The sequence below is a fragment of the Somniosus microcephalus genome, chromosome 24 (genome assembly GCF_052327205.1).
Source record: "Somniosus microcephalus isolate GS21.2 chromosome 24, FLI_Smic_1.0, whole genome shotgun sequence".
Lineage (NCBI taxonomy): Eukaryota > Metazoa > Chordata > Chondrichthyes > Squaliformes > Somniosidae > Somniosus > Somniosus microcephalus.
Window position 1 is genome coordinate 10,540,016 of NC_141010.1, and position 21,667 is coordinate 10,561,682.

Sequence of the window (21,667 nt, forward strand, 5' to 3'; positions counted from 1 at the left end):
ACATGTACATGAGCACACCCACACATATACACGCATACATACACACGAGTGCGTTTTGTAATATAACTTCACCTAAATGTATCATTGCCTATACCCATAACAAAAGGGTTCATTACCCGTCTCCATGTGTAAATATATGCTATATCCATAAGTGTGTAGTAATCTTTGAGGGGCTCGTCTTCGTACATAACGTCAATCTGGAATCAAAACAGACAGATTTCAGTAAAGACAAGAAATGGAAAATAGATTTCGATTTGATTTGATTTTTTGGTTTAATTACAAACTTACTCGAAAATTGCTGGGAATATCCATTTTATTCCGTAGAAATTTTCCCAAATGCATCACCGTCATTGCGGCAGGACATCGCAGGTACCGGACACTGTTAGCCTGGGGAGGGAGAAGCAGACACAAGTGGTGGGTGAATCCCTGGATGAGATTGTGTAATCAGGTGACAGGTGCCCTCAGCCACTGAGGTGCGACATCTGGTCTGATGGTTGTCAAAGCAAACAAAAAAGTATATTATTTTTGCCATGTCGCTTTCGAGTTCACAAGGAAATGATGTTTGGGGACTTCAGATTACATAAACACCGAGTAAGAGAGAACATTATTGAAACACTGTGGCCAGGTTGCTAGATTTCTAACTAAAGCAGAAGCAGCTCTACTTTTTGATTACAAGGCATTTATGAATAAAGATCTCCATTATTGTGCAGCGCACCGTTCAACTAACCCGAGCTCCACTGCAACAGCTGTCAAAGGTCAATAGTATCACACCTTCACTAGAGACACCAGCGACAATACTGTGAGTTACTCAACGCTAATTAAAGCATGTTCTTTCCGAGACTGGAGATGGGAAACCAGATGAACACGAGGGGAAAATGTGCACAGACTATTTTCAAAAAGAAAACATTGTACAAGATCTCCAGAACAAATGAGAACCAATTTGAATGATAGCCTGGTCCACAAATGAGCAAGAATCACATTTTAAAAATCTCTCTCTAAATCTCTTGCCCGCTCGCACATACACCATATATCTGTTGCTGAAATCGTTACACTCACTCAAAACAGCATTTTGCAATTACCAACCGTGCGCTTCGTTTAGATTCAGATGGCTATAGTGAATTGAGATTGTGACTTTCTTACAACACAATAGACTGCTGCGGTTAATGTGTGGCTTTGGGATATGGCTGAAGTTATAGGGGGTTACACGTTATCTAGAGCCCTGTACGGGTGTAGGCAGAGAATGGATTTGTATGGATTAATAATTCTATGCAATGACTAGACAACTGTACTTCCGTACAGGGGTAAAGTAACCCGGAAGGCATTGCTCTTTAAATAAACAAGTGACGTCTATATATAGAGGCACTATCCGGAATGTCACTGCATACTTATGACAAAGAAGCCTACAATGTCAACATGGCCTTTTTTGTTAAAGGGGGCACAGGAATAATGGACTGAAGGTTAACCATCGACTTAGCATTTAGCAACATTGAACACTAAAACAAAAGTACTGGAGAAACAGTTGCGGAGCTGGCCACAAGCATTTATTGACCCCTCCCAAATCCATAATACAACCCTCAAAAGACTCAATTCTTGCAAAATGCCTCTAGCATCGTAGCCGCGGCATAATCTAAGTCTAACCATTCACTGTATGTTTCGTTAGTGAAGTTTGAGGCTCTCCACGGAGGAGCCTCTTTGTCTCACGTCAAGACGAGTATTCATTATATCTGTTCAAAATTATACACCATCGATCGAAACTGGACAATGAAACTCCCATCAAGATCTAACCTGAAACTTCCTAATGCATTTTCCTCACCTTTTATTGGTTAACTGTACACGGTGAGATTCTTTGCAATCACATTCTTAAGCACAATTACAAATAATTGGTATGAAATATTTGGATAAATACTTGGAAGGGAGAAAATTCCAGGGCTTTGGGGAAAGAGCAGGGGGAATGGGACTAATTGGAGAGCTCTTTCAAAGAGCATGCACATGCACGATGGCCCAAATGGCCTCACTCTCTGCTGTAAGATTCTATGATGTCGATGCCAATAATCAAATTTGCAGCCCTGACTTTCTAATCTAATAATTAAAACCCCTACCATTGAATTGTTTGTGTGGTCTTCGGTTAGCAGGTAAGACACAGCCAACCGGAATTGAGTTAATGAATATTTTACATGTGTCACAAGTACTTTCTATTGGACGGACAGGGACTATGAACAAACTGAAACTGTGAAAGAGAGATTTTGCCAAATGTAATTTTAAAGATGAACCCAAGCAAGAATTTCAAATAAAGAAAAATATAAATTAAATGTTTACGATCCTTGCTTGACTCTTCATTGTTATGTATAGTTGCACATGTAACATGCCAGGCAGCACTCTATTAGCAATTTAATTTTAGGAATTGATTACATAGTGCAGACAAAACAACAGCAAGCCTCTGCTAAGGACACTTACCTTGTCTGTGTCTTCAGTCTGTGGGACCTCTTTCTTTTCTGACCTGGAACAAACCAAATTGGGAAAGTTTAGATGAACCAATTTTTCAACACGGCAGTCTTTATACTTCAGAAATACTTCATTGTCTGTAAAGCGCTTGGGGACGTCCTGAGCTCATGAAAGGCGCGATATAAATACAAGTGCTTTCTTTAATTACAAGGCCAGGTAGTCATTATCTGTTAATCCGATGTACAATTCCTGACTGACAACAGAGAGCTCGATAACTTTCTCATGGTTTGTGGAGTCACATTATCATAGTTACTGTCATTTTGTCTCATTGTAAAATAGTAACTGGAATATGTTGCCACTTAATGGAAGTTCGGCTCTTTATAAAACACAGTGCAAAAATAAATGGACATTTGTATTAATTTGGGTAGAACCCCAATTGCAGTTCAATTATTCAACATATTTAATCTCCGATATCCTGCTTTCAATAGGCTGCCTGATGATTTAAGATGAAAATCATAACATGAAAAACTGCAGCGGAAATCTAAGTTTCCTTGGGCTGGTTTAGTAACGGAACGGTAAATAAATAGATTTGTAATGTTAATTAAATATGCATTTTGAAAAGGAAAGCAGGGACCGGAATAAAAGAAAGTAAAATCGATCAATGTGCAAATCCGATAGTTTCACCAAACTCCATGTAACTCACGCTCAATAATTCCCTGCACCTAAAAGTAGGAGAATAATATGGCAGTACATGTAGGAGTTGTTTTGCATTGATATTATGACAATTTTATAAGTATTAAAGATTTTATAATATATCTGGAATAGCAAATGGAGGACCATTAATTAACAGATTAGTATTTGAAGATGTATTGATGATGGGGCCGAATTTCACCAAACTCAGGTGGACTTAAGAGATCCCAGGGCACTAATCGAAGAAGAGCAGGGGAGTTCTCTCCAGTGTCCAATATTCATCCCTCAACCAACATCACTAACACGGGTGATCTGGTCATTATCTGACTGCTGTTTGTGGGAGCTTGCTGTGCGCAAATTCCCGCGATTCCCTGCATTCCAACAGTACTTCCCCTTCAAAGGTACTTCATTGGCTGTGAAACGCTTGGGGAGGTCCCGAGGCCCTGAAATGCAAGTTATTTCTTTCTAATGGATTACAGCAAAGGGGGCTCTTGTACAAACCTTACACCTAATGTGAAGTGGAGTGGACAGGTACCAATACAGCAGTCGCAGTTACATAGCAATAGAAAAACTTTGGAAGTGCGCGGCAGGTCGATTAGCATCTGATTGTGTTCCCGCCAACACAACTTAATGCAAGACAGGCGCTCACAGACTTCTGCCCTTCCTTCCATTCTAAACAAGGAAAATGGCAAAATAACGGAGCTTATTGAGACTAATGGATTACAGCGTATCTGGTGACCAAAGCAGAGAACAGAAATGTTTGAGTGGGTATCTTTCATCAGATGTCTCACAACGTTAGCCTGTTTTGTTTTTAGTCCAACTTTGGTATTTGACTCCCCCCTCCCCTTGTCATATATAGTAGTGCGATTAAACCCAGCGTTCTGTCAGTCCCTGGTTACTTTATAGAACAGTGTCACTGTTATAGGAACGCGAAGAGATAAATGTGTTTTTATTTCCGTAAATTTCAGTGTAAATCTATGAAAATCCATGCTGCTGTTAGTCCTGAAGACAATATATGAAGACGGTTCTAATTAAGGGGAGTATTTTCTTCAGATCCGACTTACTTGTTGCCCTCGTAAAACTCTAAAGACAAACTAATGATTTCATCATCTGTAATAATTCTTTTTTCTTCTTCTGTGACTTCGCCGCGATCTTCGTTTGAACCATTTGTGACTGTTTGGGGAGGAGGGAGAAAGGCATGTGCTGAATCATATCCTTGACTTTACAATTACTCGACAGACATAACCCCCCCCCCCCCATAAAACATTTCCATGAGTTGACCCCAAGTTTAATATTTGAGTTTAGAGAAACTCAAGTGTACGGATACACGAAATCAAACAAGGAGAACTATACATCCTCTGTTACCCTGACATTGCAATTCCTCCTTAACACAACAGCCTGTTTAGATTTGCAGCCAAGACCATTTATTTAACCCTTTAAGGCCCCCGTGACCTCTGTTTCTGGGAAGCAGTTTTTTTTTAGTTAGACAAATGTTTTTTGTAAACAATATGTAACATTAAATATTTCAAATCACAGGCACAGCTAATATGTAGAACGTATGTCTGCACACTCTGGGGAGCAAATACAATGCATTGTTTGGGAGCAGATTGAATAGCAGAATTACTGTTTGCAACCGCATAAACCAATATCGGAGCTACCACATCCATACTGCAATGATATAGGACAATCCTCTGACGTTTATGAATTATAGGTACATGTTTTCTGATTAATGATTCCGTCATTAGCTTGCAGTTGACCGTGTAGGGGGGATAGAGAAAATAGGTTTCGTTCCCAAGGCAGTATCACATTTGCTGGAAACCTTAATCCCCCTATTTCCAAATAAACATTTACCATCTGCTGAGGGATGGGCCGCATAGAAGTCTCTCCGCCTCTTCATCTCATCTGCAAAAGAAACAGAACAAGTACAACACGCTCAGATCCAAAATGCGTACAACTGGTCTGCTTAAAAAAAAAGGCAAAATGTGAGGAAATCGGACCCACCTTTGAAGAGCCCCGGAACTAATTTATACACTATGTCTTGTAATGTTTTATCGGCCCTGGAACAAAGGGAAAGGACAAGTGGTTGAAATAACATGGGCGGTAGTTCCAAGGCACCTCAAATATTTGACAAATCCTCTAATAAATGTGAAAATATGGCATGTCAGAAGGGGACAGTGCAGCCCAGTTAATCCCAAGATTTGAGAGGAAATTAAATAAATACCGGAAGAAGAAGAATATGAACGGTTATGAGAAAGAACGTGGAAAGGACATTAGAGCGAATATCTTCCATGGTTAGATAGCACCTCCACATGGGCAGAATGGTTTCCGTTTGTGCCGAGATTTTTTTATGAATCTGCTTTAAAATATGACCTCCTACATGTTGATGCCAATTCTTAAAAGTGGAAGTCGCACTCCATTAAAAGGAGGGTGGTTTATAACTCGTCCTTATTTAAAATTCATCAGTAATTTCCTAGACGATTAAAATGACCTGAAAAGTTACACCTATGTTATGAAATTGGTTTGATGAATAGAACCCATTGGGGGATAGTCACCCAATTTATAACCCGGTACTCATTTTTAAAAAGCAACCGAGGGTTGATATTCCCAACCACGGATCCCACAAGAACAGAACATGTGATAACAGGACTCACCTAATGCTAAGGAGGGGTCTAGTTTTGTGAACCTGTACGTCACATATGGGACAATACTTGTTGGTCTCCAAGTAGCGAACGATACATGTTTTACAAACTGCAAGGGTTTAAGCAAGAAAAAGACAATGTAAAGATAATTGTTAGGTAGACAGTTTCATAAACTCGACAATAGCCAGTATACAGTATAAATGTCAATGTCTCTGATCACTTGCTGCTCATGCTTAAGAGCTTGGCTTACAACATTTTACCGTTCTGTATTCTTTTTGCATAGGTTCAATATGAAGGCCTGTTGTTGAGTTTACAGGTATTATTCTATGCTTTTCATCTGAGCGATACAGGTACATTTGAATTCTATTTATATAGTCACATCTAGCTAGGACTTTCTGTCAGGAGGATATGTCGTTTTGAGTGATATAATACAGTGCTCTGGTAGACTCGGAGTGTCCATTAACAGTATGTCGAGTTCACATTGGAGACATTATACACTCTTAAAAATATATTCCTTAGGAACAGAAGTAGGACATTCAGCTCCTCGAACCTGTTCCGCAATTCAATGAGATCACGGCTGATCTGTATCTTAACTCCATCTACCCGCCTTGGCTCCTTAACCCTTAATACCTATGCCTAACAAAAATCTATCAATCTCAGTTTTGAAATTTTCAGTTGACCCCCACCAGCCTCAAATGCTTTTTGGGGAGAGAGATTTCCAGATTTCCACTCCCCTTAAGACTTTGAGCTCATCAAAATGAAAGTGCTTTCGAGAGGGGGAGTTATTGAATCCAGTGGCCCTGAGTTTAACTTCTGTTCTTTCACACAGAAGAACGTGTTTTCAGGGACACCAGTGTCCTATTGTCTTGTGTAAGCTTGTCGGGTCCATTGTCTGAACCTATTCCTGATACAATCGCAGGAACAGATGTACAGTTTGTTAGCTGCATCCAGTATGAAACATAGCACATGAAAACCACGATACTCCCTCATGCCAGCCAGTAAAATCAATCCCGGTATCAGTTCGAGTAAAAATCACATGATTGCGTGGCGAACGGCTGCCGTCATGACAGCCCCAGGTAGAGTAATAAACCCTGGCGTCTCCACAGAAGCAGTAACACATCCTAGCAGCCAGATAAAGTTAATGAACTCTTCCAGCTTTGCTCTCACGGTTTACAACGTCACCTCAACCCCTCGATGAGATATTGCTTCGCAACACACTGCAGATTATGTTATCTTGTATGTAACGATGGCATAATGTACTGACCTTTCAGAATCTAAACACTGATTTATTTATTGATGAATGCTATCATTTTTTGAAAATATTGTGGGGTTGTTACACAAGTCTAGGCCAAACTCGGTTAGAAATATGTGGACGTGAAAGAAACTGTGATTTAGAAACCTATGTAACAGGATTCAAACTACAAGTGGTGAGTAAGGTAGTTTTAGGAGTTTTGTAATACACATCAAGCAATTTATAATCTTTTAGGGGCAAACTTTGAAAAGCTTGATTTTTTTAATCTCTCTCATTCTTTGCCTGTGCTTTAGAAAAAGCTTTTTAATTTTTTTTAAACTGTCAATTTTCTGAACACGCTGCAAGAGAAAAAAGAGTTCAGTCAAGGGACATCTTTATATGTTTTCTTCCTGGTAAAATATAATTTTCATCCAATGTTAAATGAACACCTTTTTGGATTTGATACAGGAAAATAAAATATTTCATTTGGAGAAATATATATTGTGGCGAATGATGGCTAACTGAAAACGTGTCTTGGTTGGAGAGTGTCAGAAGGAAATAACATAATGAAGGATTGTAGAAAGAAAATATATCAATTTGGATGTATATAGCACCTTATTAAGTCCTCATGACGTCCCAAAAGAGCTTCATAACCAATTAATTACTTTCTAAAGCCTAGTCACTTTTGTTATGTGGGCAAATATAGGGAATAATAAATAAACCGGGCTTGATTACAGATAGGACAATGCACAGATAGTATCAGGGGCCATTCATCTGATGGAGCAATTCTGATGGTTTATATAGAGGATGATGCACAGCTGGGAGTGTTTGCAGGGCTGCAATCTAATCGTTAGGTTCAAGTTTTTTTAATGTATAATTCTGGACATTTGTTATTACAAACGTTATTCCAAATTTAATTTTGGCTTGAGTTTTGTTTACACAGAGATAAGTTTGAATACCTGGCTCGGGTTGTGAAGTTGTAACCTAATACTATGGGTTCAGATGATTTTTACAGAGGTAATAATAGATAGTTGGGAGCAGATTCAAAATCAGTAATTTCAACAAAAGTGTTCAGCTGTTTCATGTAGAAAATATTGCAAAGTTGCCATTGATTACAAGACTAGAATGTAATCCAAGGCACTGGGTGGTTTGTTAATGAATATCTAGAATTTATTATGCACCAGTAATATAATTGAAATCAGATTAATTATATGGAGAATAGTAGATGCTTGGGAGTGATTATAAAATATGTCTATTGTCTGGGATGAATTTGAAGCGTTAATGTAATCACAGGTGCTTATATGGTGAGTAATGGATTTATGAATGGATACAAAACAATAATCCAATCAAAAGTCTCCAACTGACATCACAAACTAGAAGCCAGAAGATCACATGCTTTTCAATGGCCATCTAAATTTTGAGATTTCTTGTTTTCAATGATACAACTTGATAGAATCATTTTTAGTTCGCAATCTCTTTTTTTTAACTGTACCGGAAGTGGAGGTCAGTGATGATTGGACAGTCTTTGAAGTCCTCATTCTGAAGTCTGATTACTTCAAATGTGTCAATAAATCGTTTCCCATCGATTACTGGGATGTTTATTTCTAATAATCAGCATGCTCTTGACTGATTACAGACAGTAATATTTTTAAAATCTAGCAAATAAGGAATAAGCAATCAAGCAACAGAATGGACTGAAGTTACGACTGTAAAACCTTACACTCAGAAAACAAGTTCATAATTATTACATATTTAACATGTCACTTCCCATCAATAATTAATGGGATAATTTCTGTTTTAAAAATAGTAATTGTCTGGAGTATATATTTAAAATATGCAAGCAAATCCGATTCCCAATGGTATTGTCACTGTAAGACTGAAACCACTTTTTTAATGAAGTTATGTGATTAAAAAGGTATAATGAAATAGCAAATTACTCATGATTGGAAACAACTGTATAGTAATTACTTCATGCTTTGTCTGTAACTCATACATTTAGCTAGATAGGAACCGACAGATAGAGAGAAGCTGCGAGTTACCTTGTTGCGGGGGGTGGGGGCAGTTACAAGGGCTTAATGAAGGGATTACTATGACCTCAGCAACAAGCTGAACAAAGCTCCAGCTGTTCAGAGACGTCACATGAACCGTCAGATTGTGTTACAGCCTTTTCCTCCTGCCTTGGGCGCACGTTATATTTTAATCAAAGGTATCCGCGCCATTCATGAACACTGGAGCAGGTTTTGAGTGATGGCCGAAGGTCAGAGGTAACGGCGTGTTACGGGGACCGTGGCGAAGTGAAACACCTGATTCCATGTGTGACACTCTCAGAGTGGGCTTTAACTTCTGATATGGTGACTGGGACCAGGCCAAAGCTCCCTGGGTTCCATCTGGCTCACGATTCGCAGGGTTGCGGGTTATGCTTCGGAACCAACAAAGACACCTACTGATAATCACGAGGAAAGCAGGTGAAGCGATACCTCCTCACGTGACAGGAACTGGCATGTTACAACATTATTACTCGTGGTAATAAAAACAGAAAATGCTGGGGATACCTGCTGAGTATCTCCAGCATTTTGTTTTTATTTCAGATTTCCAGCATCTGCAGTATTTTCTTTTTGTATTATTACTCGTGGTATTGAGTTATTCAGGGTTCGGTACCTTTTACCAGTTGGAAACCTAAAGTCACCTGTCCGTTTGGGTCTAATATTGCCAAAGGTAAATAAAAACATCCTTGCAACCAAGCCACACTGTGTCCTGGGGCCAATATTTATCCCTTAACCAACATCATTAAAACAGACGATCTGGTCATTATCACATTGCTGTTTGTGGGACCTTGCTGTGCGCAAATTGGCTGCCGCGTTTCCTACATTACAACAGTGACTCCACTTCAAATAGTACTCCATTGGCTGTAAGGCGCTTCGGGACGTCCGGTGGTTGTGAAAGGCGCTATAGAAATGCAAGTCTATCTCTCTATCTATTACACTCGGTTCATTAACCACTTCTTCTGTGAAGGAGAAATGCAAAGAACCGTAGAAAAAGCACCAGCTATATGATATCCTACACGGTGGTTGCAAAAGTAAACATTACCATTATGATTAATAACTAAAAAAAATGACAGTAAGATTACTGCAAACATGTTCCAGAAACGCTTCACTTAACCTTCAAAATGCAGGTAACCTTTAGCCAGCTGAAAGGCCGTCTGAATACACGGAACGACGTCGCTATGCCTTAGGCCTGAGGGTTAAGAGTTTACATAAAGTAGCACGATTCAAATGAACTCACATGAGTGTAGACATTCAATGATGGTGGTGGCGTCTATGAAATAGCCCCCGCACAGGGCGCACATCAGGTGAGGGTTGAGTTCTGTGATTTTGATCCGGGTTGTTCTGTGCATTTTAGCTGCGAGGGACTCTGGAATGGTAAGAAAATGAGGTTAATCGTTGTCTAGGGTCAGGGATGGTGCAGTTCATGTACAAGATTGGTAACAAATACCAAAGAATTCAATTTTATTTTTAAATGAAAATATTACCTTCTGCCTTGGTCAATTTCGCGTTGACTTTATTAGTAATTTCTACATAATAGCTGAATTCCTAACATGTTTGAATAGAGTACGTGGGTTGATTTAGGAAGCAAGACTGATAAGTACTCCAAATGATCGAACGCAATGATTTCATAAAGAAACCAGGGACTATGTGTGGGAGGCGAAGCCACAGGATAGGCCCAAGATAAGGTGAGGTAACGGAACACTGGGAATGTTAACTTTGAGTGCATATAAATGTGTATCCTGTGTTCCATGGCACAATATCTCGTCTAGATTTTATAAAACGGACTGGACACTAAACTGCCATGACAGCAATCTCAACAGAGGCGTTGGAACCCGAGGAGACTATAATACTACTACTCCATGGATCATTTAGTAATGAGCTGGATGCCATGCGTTATTACAAATGCTAATAGCTTGGAAGCTTGGATAATAAGACGCGTGGCACCCCACTGTTAATGTAATCAGAAGACACGAAAGTAAGAAATGACAAAAAAAAATCGCGCGAAGACACTGTAATGGAGGAAGGGCGTTATTGTGCTGGCCGACTGGGAAAGTTGCCTTGCAGAAGTTAAAGCTTTCTCTGTTGCAGCACAAACACAGGGGTCGATCTTTCTCTGGGAGGGTTTACAGAAACACAGGGTCTGGCTGACTACCCTTTGAAGAACAGTACCACATTCTAAAATAGTAAAGCACGAGAATGTTCTGATCGATACAATTGTGTTGAAACCAGAAAGGGAGTGAAATAACTGCTCCAGTGATTCTGTTTAGTGAAATAGTGAACATGCCCATTTGGAAAGTACTTACAATATCCCCACATCTAATGAAAAGAGTTATTCTCGCCCCAAGATGTTTTGGTGTGGTGCTTTTCATTCTGTTTTGCGGTAAGACATTTTGTAGAGTCATTTCAGAAAACAAAATTATATCTGGAGCATCATTTATAAAAATATTTCAGGTTTCATATGGTTCTGAACAATACTGTTGGATAACGAGTGTTTCACAAACATATGTTGAGATTTGTTGAATTGCATTTGTCTGTCTTAAGCACTCGGGAAAGACAAAGTTCAATTGGATTCTCTACTTGTGATAGTCTCATTTTTGCGACGCTCCCTCTCTCACTAATTGAACAATTGGAAGTAGGGGGATATGAGCTTTGGAAATCTGACTTCACATGAGGTAGCTGAGCTCCCATTCTTAAATCATACACCGAATGAGCGATACCTGTTTTCTGGGTTACTGTTTTACCATACAGTGTACGCCAGCTTTACCTCACATGCCTCTCCTTTAGATATAGACGCGGTTACCAAGCAACCGTCTTAAAAGGTGGATATAAATAGCAGTGTGTGTATTCACTCCTGTACTTACGCATGTTTCGCAAACACTTCAGTGCATAAAGAGGGGACTTGTCTACTTTGAAAAGTTATGCATGCTGTAAAAAAAAAATGTTAGTCCAAAGCTTGCCTTTCTCTGTAATCAACTGCGCACACGACAGTTAGTGCATTGTACCCTCTAATCAACTCTCAGAAAAGAGAGGGAGTGATTACATGACACATGAATGGTGCAGTAGGGATCAGCACATTTGATGCCTACCCTTAAAACATGAACAGAGGATATGTTTTACCGGGGGTGAGGGGGAGGGTTGCTTCTTGTAAAAAAAAGCTATGGAAGTAACGAGGGCATTTATTCTAATATTTAGCATGCGAATTCCTGGTCCAAAAAATAAGTACTGTACAGCCATCACTGATTGATGTTCAGCCTTAATTACTTCAACATATAGCACTGGCTGCTTCAGACAGAAGCTTTAGCAATGGTCACCGTAGTAAGGTGCAACGATCCAGGTGACATACAATATGATGCAATCTCCACTGGCAAACAAGAGACTCCCCTCGCTTCTAAATGTTCTACATGGCGCTGTTTCAAGACCGGGGCGAAAGCTGCAGATGAAACTCGCAGGCCAAGAGGTACGCTTGAAATTGAAGGGGGTGGGGGTGGGGAGGGAACACCCTTCTGTGGCCTTCTGTACAACGATTGACATCGATTATCGGAAGGGACTGTTGCAATAAGGAATTATCGAGCGCTCACTGCAACTGAGGTCGTGAGATCGCCACTGAATTGCTGGGAAGAGGAGGCGATGCTACCTTTTAGCCGTCATATAATAGTTTTAGAATATAATTGTCTTTATTCGACTATTTTAAGTGAGCTATTCTAAGACGTCAAAGGGGGGGGGGGGGTGGTGAGGGGGTGGGGGGAGAATCTGAAAATTACCGGCGGGCCGGAACAGATTATAAATATTCATTAATCTAGCATACAGTTGAGTTAGAGTGTTCGCCATCTATCACACACAGAGCCAGTATATGAGTGTGAAACCGTTTCGGCTGGAAAAGAGCGAGGCTCGGAGAGTTATGGCTTTCTGAGAACAAGTGAAAGGTATGCCACATTCTATCCCCACTTGATTCAAGGAAAGCTCTTTGTCTCGAACCGGTACGGGGAGCAGTGCCAGTGAATCGTTTTTTTTAAGGAATCTGGTACATGTTGCAAGGAATACGTCAATGAAACACACACACACACACATATATATATATAAAATATATATATTTACACCAATGGAGACCCTGTAAGACCGCGCCTCTGCCAACCTATTCTATATGGCATTTGCACACCAGCAAGATCAGTTTATTCGGTAGCAAAAATTGAGCGGCCTTTAACGTGAGCCACAGACACAACACGGGGAGTTACCAATATCGCACGTTTGATAGACTAGATTACAGGACACGGGAGGTCGGTAAAACGATCCCGACGATGTACATGCACATTTCGATCGCAGGGGAAGGGAAACCTGTAATGGAAATATGGGGGGGTTAGACGCGGCTTGCTGTATTCGATCCCTCTATCTCGTTATCATTCTTTACCTGTCCGTCTGTCGCTGATTCCCAAGCCACCGGAGCGCGGGGTAAACATATGGTAAACAGTAAACGCGATACTCGTGTGCGTACTGTCAGGAATATTCCTAATCCCGTCGCACGTCTGACCTGTGCCTGCTCCGCAATACATGATCAGGTCCTTTCAGCAGACTGCTGACACGCAATATTTACCAAAAGCTAGTCTCTCGCTCCCTCTCGTCTTTCACACACACATACACACACTCTGTACTGTAGTGTTGTACTTGGAAAGCATTCTCTGTCGCTCCTTCTCCTACCTCTCCACCTCCCCCCCCGTTCTCCAACACACACACACTTTTACAGAGCCATTGATCCGTACACAATCAGATGAATGATCCGATGCACATTGAACATGCAATTCATTATGCAGAGTATTGCTTTGCATGGGGCACATAGATGCTCGCTTAATCGATGCCGGAGAAAGTTAATACCGACATGCACCATCACACCCCCGCGGCCGGCGGGTGAAACTGCCACGCAAAAAATAATGTATATGGAAAAAAAATGGAGAAAAAGAATACGCTAAGCCAGTAGTCCTTCTAAAATATAATTTTTAGAAAGGAAAATAATCAAGGATAAAACATCGGCCTGTATGGGTAATGACGTGGGTGGCGGCTACAGTCCCCACTTTTAGCCACCGTGGTTACACTTCGTAAGATTTCCCCACCCCACAAAGAATAAATCTGTAAATAGAACAGGCGAGCGAGTGAAGAATCCCACCCAACTGTACCTGAAATTCAAAACCAGCTCTGTGCAATCCATTCTGGAAAGCGACACATGGTGGGCTCCAGATGCAAATTAGTTCAGAGGATCACCAGCCTCCACTGTGTGTGTTTATGTGAGTGTGTGAGAGAGTTTTTGTGTGAGAGAGAATGTGTGTGTGTGAGAGTGATTATGTGTGTGCTTGAGTGTGTGTGTGCTTGAGTGTGTTTGTGCTTGAGTGTGTGTGAGAGACAGTGAATATGTGTGTGTGTGTAAGTGTGTTTGAATGTGTTTCAGTATGTGTGATTGAGGTGTGTTTGAGTGTGTGTGTGTTTGAGGTGTGTTTGAATGTTTTTGTGTGTGTGTGTTTGAGTGAGTGTGTGTTTGAGTGAGTGTGTGGTTGAAGTGTATTTGAGTGTGTGTGTGTTTGAGTGTATGTGTTTAAGGTGTGTTTGAGTGAGTGTGTGTGTGTGTTTGAGTGCGTGAGTGTGTGTTTGAATGAGGGAGTGTGTGTGTGTGTTTGAGTGAGTGTGTGTATGTTTGAGTGAGTGAGTGTGTGTGTGTTTGAGTGAGTGAGTGTGTGTGTTTGAATGAGTGTGTGTGTGTGTTTGAGGTATATGTGTTTGAGTGAGTGAGTGTGTGTTTGAGGTGTGTGTTTAAGGTGTGTTTGTGTGTGTGTTTGTGTGAGTGTGTGGTTGAGGTGTGTGTGTTTGAGTGAGCGAGTGTGTGTGTGTTTGAGGTGTGTGTTTGAGTGAGTGAGTGTGTGTGTGTGTTTGAGGCATGTGTGTTTGAGTGAGTGTGAGTGTATGTTTGAGGCATGTGTGTTTGAGTGAGCGAGTGTGTGTGTGTTTGAGGTGTGTGTTTGAGTGAGTGTGTGTGTGTTTGAGGCATGTGTGTTTGAGTGAGTGAGTGTGTGTGTGTTTGAGGTGTGTGTGTTTGAGTGAGTGAGTGAGTGTGTGTGTGTGTTTGAGGTGTGTGTATTTGAGTGAGTGAGTGTGTGTGTGTTTGAGGTGCGTGTGTTTGAGTGAGTGAGTGTGTGTTTGAGGTGTGTGTGTTTGAGTGAGTGTGTGTGTGTTTGAGGTGTGTGTGTTTGAGTGTGTCTGTGTGTTTGAGGTGTGTGTGTTTGAGTGAGTGTGTGTGTGTTTGAGGTGTGTGTGTTTGAGGTGTGTGTGTGTGTTTGAGGTGTGTGTGTTTGAGTGAGTGTGTGTGTGTTTGAGGTGTGTGTGTTTGAGTGAGTGTGTGTGTGTGTTTGAGGTGTGTGTTTGAGGTGTGTGTATTTGAGTGAGTGAGTGTGTGTTTGAGTGAGTGAGTGTGTGTTTGAGTGAGTGTGTGTGTGTTTGAGATGTGTGTATTTGAGTGAGTGAGTGTGTGTTTGAGTGAGTGTGTGTGTCTGCATGTATATGATCTGCAGATGACGTTCTTGATCGTCCACGTGACTGGTTTACGTTGAAATGCCTTTCATTTGCAGCTGGAAGCAAATAAACAAACCGCTCGACCGACCGACTGTCCTGCTACATTTAGCGGTACCTGGACAGGAGGGGGAGTGCATTCCGCTATTTACCTGTATTGTGGGCTCTGATTGAATTAAGCTTGTGTATGGGCAAAGGAAAAACATGATTGTATCAGGTCTGTTAAGGAATGAAACCACACTCAAGACTTAAATATCAGTGATAAATTTCGCCGGGAGTTCATCGGAAAACCAAACTGATTGTATATGGGATTGGGGGGAAAATCGCTCTGGAATCATAGAAATTTACGGAAATCATTTTTTTATGTGTTAATTGCAATACAGCAGGATCCAGAGGTTGGAACAGACAGCTGTCGACAGGGACCTGAAATAAACCAAACAGCCGGTGTCTGCCTTGTTTTTAGTTATTGAGTCCTGCAGATTAATAGTCACTGACCAGCATTGCAAGTTTGTTTTAAAAGCCGTGATTATTCGATGAAGTTACCAAACCAAGAAACTCTCCCGGGATTTACAAATGCAGAGTTTTGGCGGATGCAGATTACAGGACACGTGAAATGACACTCCCCTCACCCTGCAGCCACCCCACCCCCACCTCCCAACCCCACCACTTCCAAAAAATGATCTCAGTTATCGCTGGCTATTAGATCTCGGCCAGCGGTAGGAGACTCAAAGGTTGGAGGTCACAGCGCTTCTCCCGTGTGTTGCTGTCAAGAGTCAACACATTTCTTTGCTGAACTTTCGCGGTGGATTGGGTTTCTTGCCCACGCAATGCTGCTGCACAACACTACAAACAGCAAGGAATCGGCCAACCTTCCCTGATCGTCAATGCGATCAGACTAAACGCGAATTTATTGCAGTGACAAAATAAACCAAACATTGTTAAAAGAATTTTGCACTCCAGCCCAGCTTGAGATGCAAGCTGAAAGAATAAGATTTGCTCTTTTAAAATGGATTGACATTCTTTCCATTGAATTACAGTGAGCACAACTTTTGCAAAAGTCCATAATCTCTCTCTAACACACAAGTTGCATTCTCAGTAAACCGGTGAGAATGCAGTCTATCTCAGAGTACTGGCTGCTTGGTCTTCTCTTCCCAATAACGCCACTTAAATCTATGCACGAACATGCAACAAAAGCACGCCAGCGATATAACATCCACAGCAACATTGGTGGATTCTATCTGACATTTTCTGTACAAAAGCTTTACTCACTAAATTAATATAACTTGATTGTCTGAGCCTCTAGTTGTTTTTTTAATATAGAATGCACTGGTGGTTGTTGTAGCAACGGGCTCCTGTGTGTGAATGTACAATGTGTGTGTATCCCTTATCGATAAGGCTGCACAGAAACAGACACAGTCAGACCTTGAATCAGAGCATCTCGATTCTCCCAAGTAAACAACATGGGCCTTATGATGGAGATGATACAGGTCAGGGACTGATTGCACTAGATTGGAGAATCTTAAACAGCTTGCCTTGCTAGAAGGATTTATTACATGAATTGTCTTAAAGAAACTCAGCGTGGGTCAATATTACAGATGCCTGCTGAAAGTCTTAACTATGGGGTTCTAAAAGCTGTGACTTCTAATGGGTCCCACAGGATCTGAAGCAGACCAGGCCTAGTCTAGTGTTTGCAACGGGGATGGGGATGAGATCTCCCCACGTTCCATTCCTGCTCCCCTATGACCCGTGAACTTGCTTTTCAGTGCAAGGGCAACTCAGAGTTTGGAACCTCGGCGCACTCGGTAGTGCGCAGCCTGGTGGGATGGAGGTAGTCGCAACAAACTAAAGCTATACAATTCCTCAACTCGATTGTCACTGTCAATCTTCACAAACTCCAACTGAACTGTTACTAACCATGCCAGGGTGTTGATAATATAGTTCTCGGTACAAAATTGATTATAGGTTTTTTTTAAAAGACGAACAACAAATTATTGAAATAAAACCAACTTATATATGATGTTAGGGTAGATAGGGTAGATAGAGAGAAACTATTTCCGCTGGTTGGGGAGTCTAGGACTAGGGGGCAAAGTCTAAAAATTAGAGCCAGACCTTTCAGGAGTGAAGTTAGGAAACACTTCTACACACAAAGGGTGGTAGAAGTTTGGAACTCTCTTCCGCAAATGGCAATGGATGCTGGGTCAATTGTTAATTTTAAATCGGAGATTGATAGCTTTCTGTTAACCAAAGGTATTAAGGGATATGGGCCAAAGGCGGGTATTTGGAGTTAGGTCACAGATCTAATTGATCCCATTGAATGGCGGAACAAGCTCGAGGGGCTGAATGGCTGATTCCTGTTCCTATGTTCCTATGTTTGATGTACTTGGTTAAGAGATCAAATACATATAATTATATGATTGTTTAAATATTAAATGCTATATTAAATGCGAGGCCCAATTTAATCCTATGACCAACCCGCAAAATGATTTGTGTTGCCAACTGTACGGGCTGCCAAATGTGTCAGAAGCTAGTTAGTTTCCTTTTGACTGGCCGAAGTGTGATTTCATTTCGACAGTAAAAACCAAACTAACTTCATTCATTTTCACACGAGCGCCAGCCCTGTCATTGCAGTGAACTCACAACAATGAAAAGGAGACTGGTGGAGGGAAAAACAAAGGCAGAGAGAGAGACCCTTTAAAAAGTAAACTTTGTTGAATACTCGGGTTGAACAGCCACAGAAACAAGTCCACAGTTAATATGGCGAGCGGGATTACTTTATTTAGTACATTAGCAGTGTGTGTCGTTTACATTGATTGAGGCCATGTAATCAAAGTGTTGCAGTGTTATTCTGGCGTGGGTTGGGGATTGGGAAATTCTAATTGTCGGCAACCATTCACTTACACGTAAGACATTGAATGTATTTATATATATTTAACAGATAAAGATGTATGGCCGCGTTTAATCCCGGCTGTTAACAGCTGTATAACCGTACCGCTAAGTCGGTTTTCATTGTCCTATTCTGTTTGTTTGGTATTATTGTGATTTACTTATTGCCGGGCAAAAACCCCTGACAGAGGGAGCGCCTCAGTCGCCGGTGCCGTCCCCCATCCTCGGTGACAGGCAAATGATTGGAGGCATCAGCGCTCAACATTCCGGTAACTCGCGCGAGTCACTGCAACAACAAAGACAGACAGACAGGCAGACAGACAGACAGGTCGGTAGGACTCAAGGGGTGAACGACACTCGCCGAATGTTACAGCGGGGCAGCGACTGTCGCAGCAATGGCTGAAACCCGGATACACCACACAAGCGCACACGTGATTGAGAAAGAAGACTTTTGTCAAGAGAAAAAAAAAATCGCTGTATTTCATTTTAATGTAAGGAGAGCTAAATCACATGGCTTTCGGCAATGGGTTGAAGGAGACTCCGGGAGCTGTCATGTAGTAAACATACAGATCAAACTGTTACTTCCGCCAACTTAAAAAAAACCCTGTGCACATCATTAACTCGTTCCTCAACACCTAATATCAGCCCTCATGATCAGCTGGTGGGGGAGGGGGTGCAGGGGGTGGGGGGGAGAACAACATCAGCAACTTTCACCTTACAGCAGACAACATAGCAACGCTAGCCAGCGTTTCCATACAATGTACAGCCGCGCCGGGCGCGCTAGTATTTCTCGTCCCTTGTTCCTAGGGTTAACATACAATTCTCGTTCCTGGGAGCTGACAAGCGCTCCTCTCTCTCGGCTCTCTCTAGTTTTTCAATCGCCGAACGAGCTGTTCTCGTATTTCTGCCCTCATTTGATTTACATGCTTGGCGGGGGGAGGGGGGGTGGTGTGATGGGTGAGGGGTCCATGTGTAATATACAGAGAAGCGCTCACCTTTCTAGTAACGAGACATACACATGTAAACACACACACTCACTCAAGCCTCCATCTCGAGCCGAAACTTCACGCACCCTCTCTCTCTCTCTTTATTATATATATAATTTTCTGTATGTCAATACCGAACTCGCAGCCGCAGCAAATCTCCAGCCAGCCCCACCTCCCCCCTCAAACACAAATATTCCCCGTTTCGAAAAGCGAAAACTATTCTGGTCGCCACTTCACGCCCAGCTTTCAATCTTAATTATAGCTAGCCGCTGTTGTTAGAAACTGAGCAGGAGAAGAGTCGCTGCAGAAAGCGGGCGCGTTCTTTAAAATATCTTTTTTTTTAAATCACGGAAACTCCAAAATGACAAGAGCTTCATAAAACATGACATTAACTCCACAAGGTGCAAACTACAAGCAGATTGAAATTCAATGTCATGCCGTCTCCCAGGTTACACTCACTGGGTTGCACACAATAATCTATCAATCCTATCCATACATTTTCACAGATATATTTTAACTTATTTCTTCTTTATAAGCTAGAGGCAACCGCGGCAGGTTTGAAATGGCTCATACCTCGGAAGGGCTTATAGTGTCTAAACTATATACATCAGGAAAAAAAATCTATCTATACAGTCCAAAACACACAACACGTGCATTAAAAAACGCGATTCATTACAGTTTCGTTATAATCAGTCAGAACTGCAGCCATGCATTTGGGTAGAAGCCTCCTGGTTTTGTGCCGACTCGGGCTCGATATAAATCTGTTCTGAGCCCTTCACAAACATAAATAAAAAATATTAATAAACGTGGCCAGAGTCTCTGTACTTCCCTTCCCCCCTTGACCCGGCTATCTGTAAAGATTTAGCTCATTCGAGCAGGCTTTGCAGAGGGGGCAGCGAGCCACGCCGACTTGCAAGTATTTCAAGAAAGGACACGGGCAAAATAAGTTCGTAAAAGCGCCGGGCTCGGCCGGATCGCCGCTGGACTCTCGCAGTGACAATCTGCACAGTCTGCAGATCGCGATTCTATAAAATCGTGGCGGTGGGCACCCGGGACAAAGTTTAAATCGTGCGCAATATTGGGATGGCCAGATCTCACTCAGCGCACGAGGCTCGCCGAGCAGGACGCACCGTCTTTTCGAAAGCTCTCCCCGGTAATCCGAAAGCCAAGCCGAACTCAAAGTGAGCCAGGGTCAGAAGCCAAGAGTGTGACCTTCTCAGCCGTGCTGGCCGAGGCTGGCTAGGGTTGGAGAAAGCAGCGATTTGGAACTTGAGAGAGAGAGAGAGAGAGAGAGAGAAAGTGTCTCGGCGTCTGGAAACTCGGCAGCGTTTAAAAGGGGGAGAGAGAGTGAGAGAGAGAGAGAGAGAGACAGACAGATCGGGCTGCCAGGAGCCAAGCACTGTGCACAGGGACCCAACTGCAATTCTGCAACAAATGCACCCAGGGCTGGCTGATGGGCTGGGCTGGGAGGCGAAGGGGAGCGCCTGGGTTCAGTCTCAGCGGCCGGGGCCAGAACGGGCAGCGGAGCAACGGGGACAATTGGCAGAAAAACAATGAAAAGTAGCAGGTCGGTGGAAATGAATTCAAGGCAAGCGGCCATCTTGAAATGGAAACAGCAATAGGATGTCAAGCGAGCTCGCACCACTAATTTTCGTTCAACTGAAGACATCTGGCGGGCGGCTGGCCCCGTCTCCCGGGCCGGTGGGAAAGCAGAATATTTGTTAAAGCGGCCCTTACCTGATCGCCCGGCGCCCGCCGTCTCTGGTGCCAGTAATCGAGCAAAGAAACAGTGTTTGGTCAGAGCTCTTACTACAGGCTCCGCGCACAAAATGGCTTTTTTTTCAGCTCCTGATCGACCGCCCCGTTTGATCACGTGGGTTCATTCCTTCAGGGTGTCCAGAGGCAGAAATACTGACTGAGAAAGGAAAGACTGAGAGAGAGAGAGAGACTAGACAGACAGACAGACAGACACAGAGGGAGACACAGAGGCAGAGAGACAGAGACTGGGAAGAGAAAGGCTGAGAGACAGGCAGACAGAGAGGGAAACAGAGACAGGCAGAGACCCACAGACAAACACACACACACACACATACACACACACAGGCACATAAACTGTGACTGAGAAAAAAGATTGAGACACACACACAGACACACAGACACACACAGACAAATAGAGACTGAGAGATTCAAACAGACAGAGACAGA

General features: G+C 42.2%; 1 protein-coding gene across 1 annotated transcript in view; it reads right to left on the reverse strand.

The window, feature by feature from the left end:
* LOC147101035 (polycomb complex protein BMI-1-like) overlaps nt 1-21,289 on the reverse strand; it is a 27,002-nt gene extending 5,713 nt beyond the window's left edge. The window contains exons 1-9 of the mRNA XM_085966205.1: nt 21,200-21,289; nt 10,285-10,413; nt 5,784-5,880; nt 5,134-5,189; nt 4,984-5,034; nt 4,197-4,305; nt 2,455-2,497; nt 289-387; nt 117-197 (exon numbers count right to left, since the gene is read on the reverse strand). Coding sequence (XP_085822331.1) covers nt 117-197; nt 289-387; nt 2,455-2,497; nt 4,197-4,305; nt 4,984-5,034; nt 5,134-5,189; nt 5,784-5,880; nt 10,285-10,396 — 648 coding nt within the window. The 5' untranslated portion in view covers nt 10,397-10,413; nt 21,200-21,289. The remainder of the gene's footprint in view (nt 1-116; nt 198-288; nt 388-2,454; nt 2,498-4,196; nt 4,306-4,983; nt 5,035-5,133; nt 5,190-5,783; nt 5,881-10,284; nt 10,414-21,199) is intronic.
* Nucleotides 21,290-21,667: the final 378 nt, after the last annotated feature.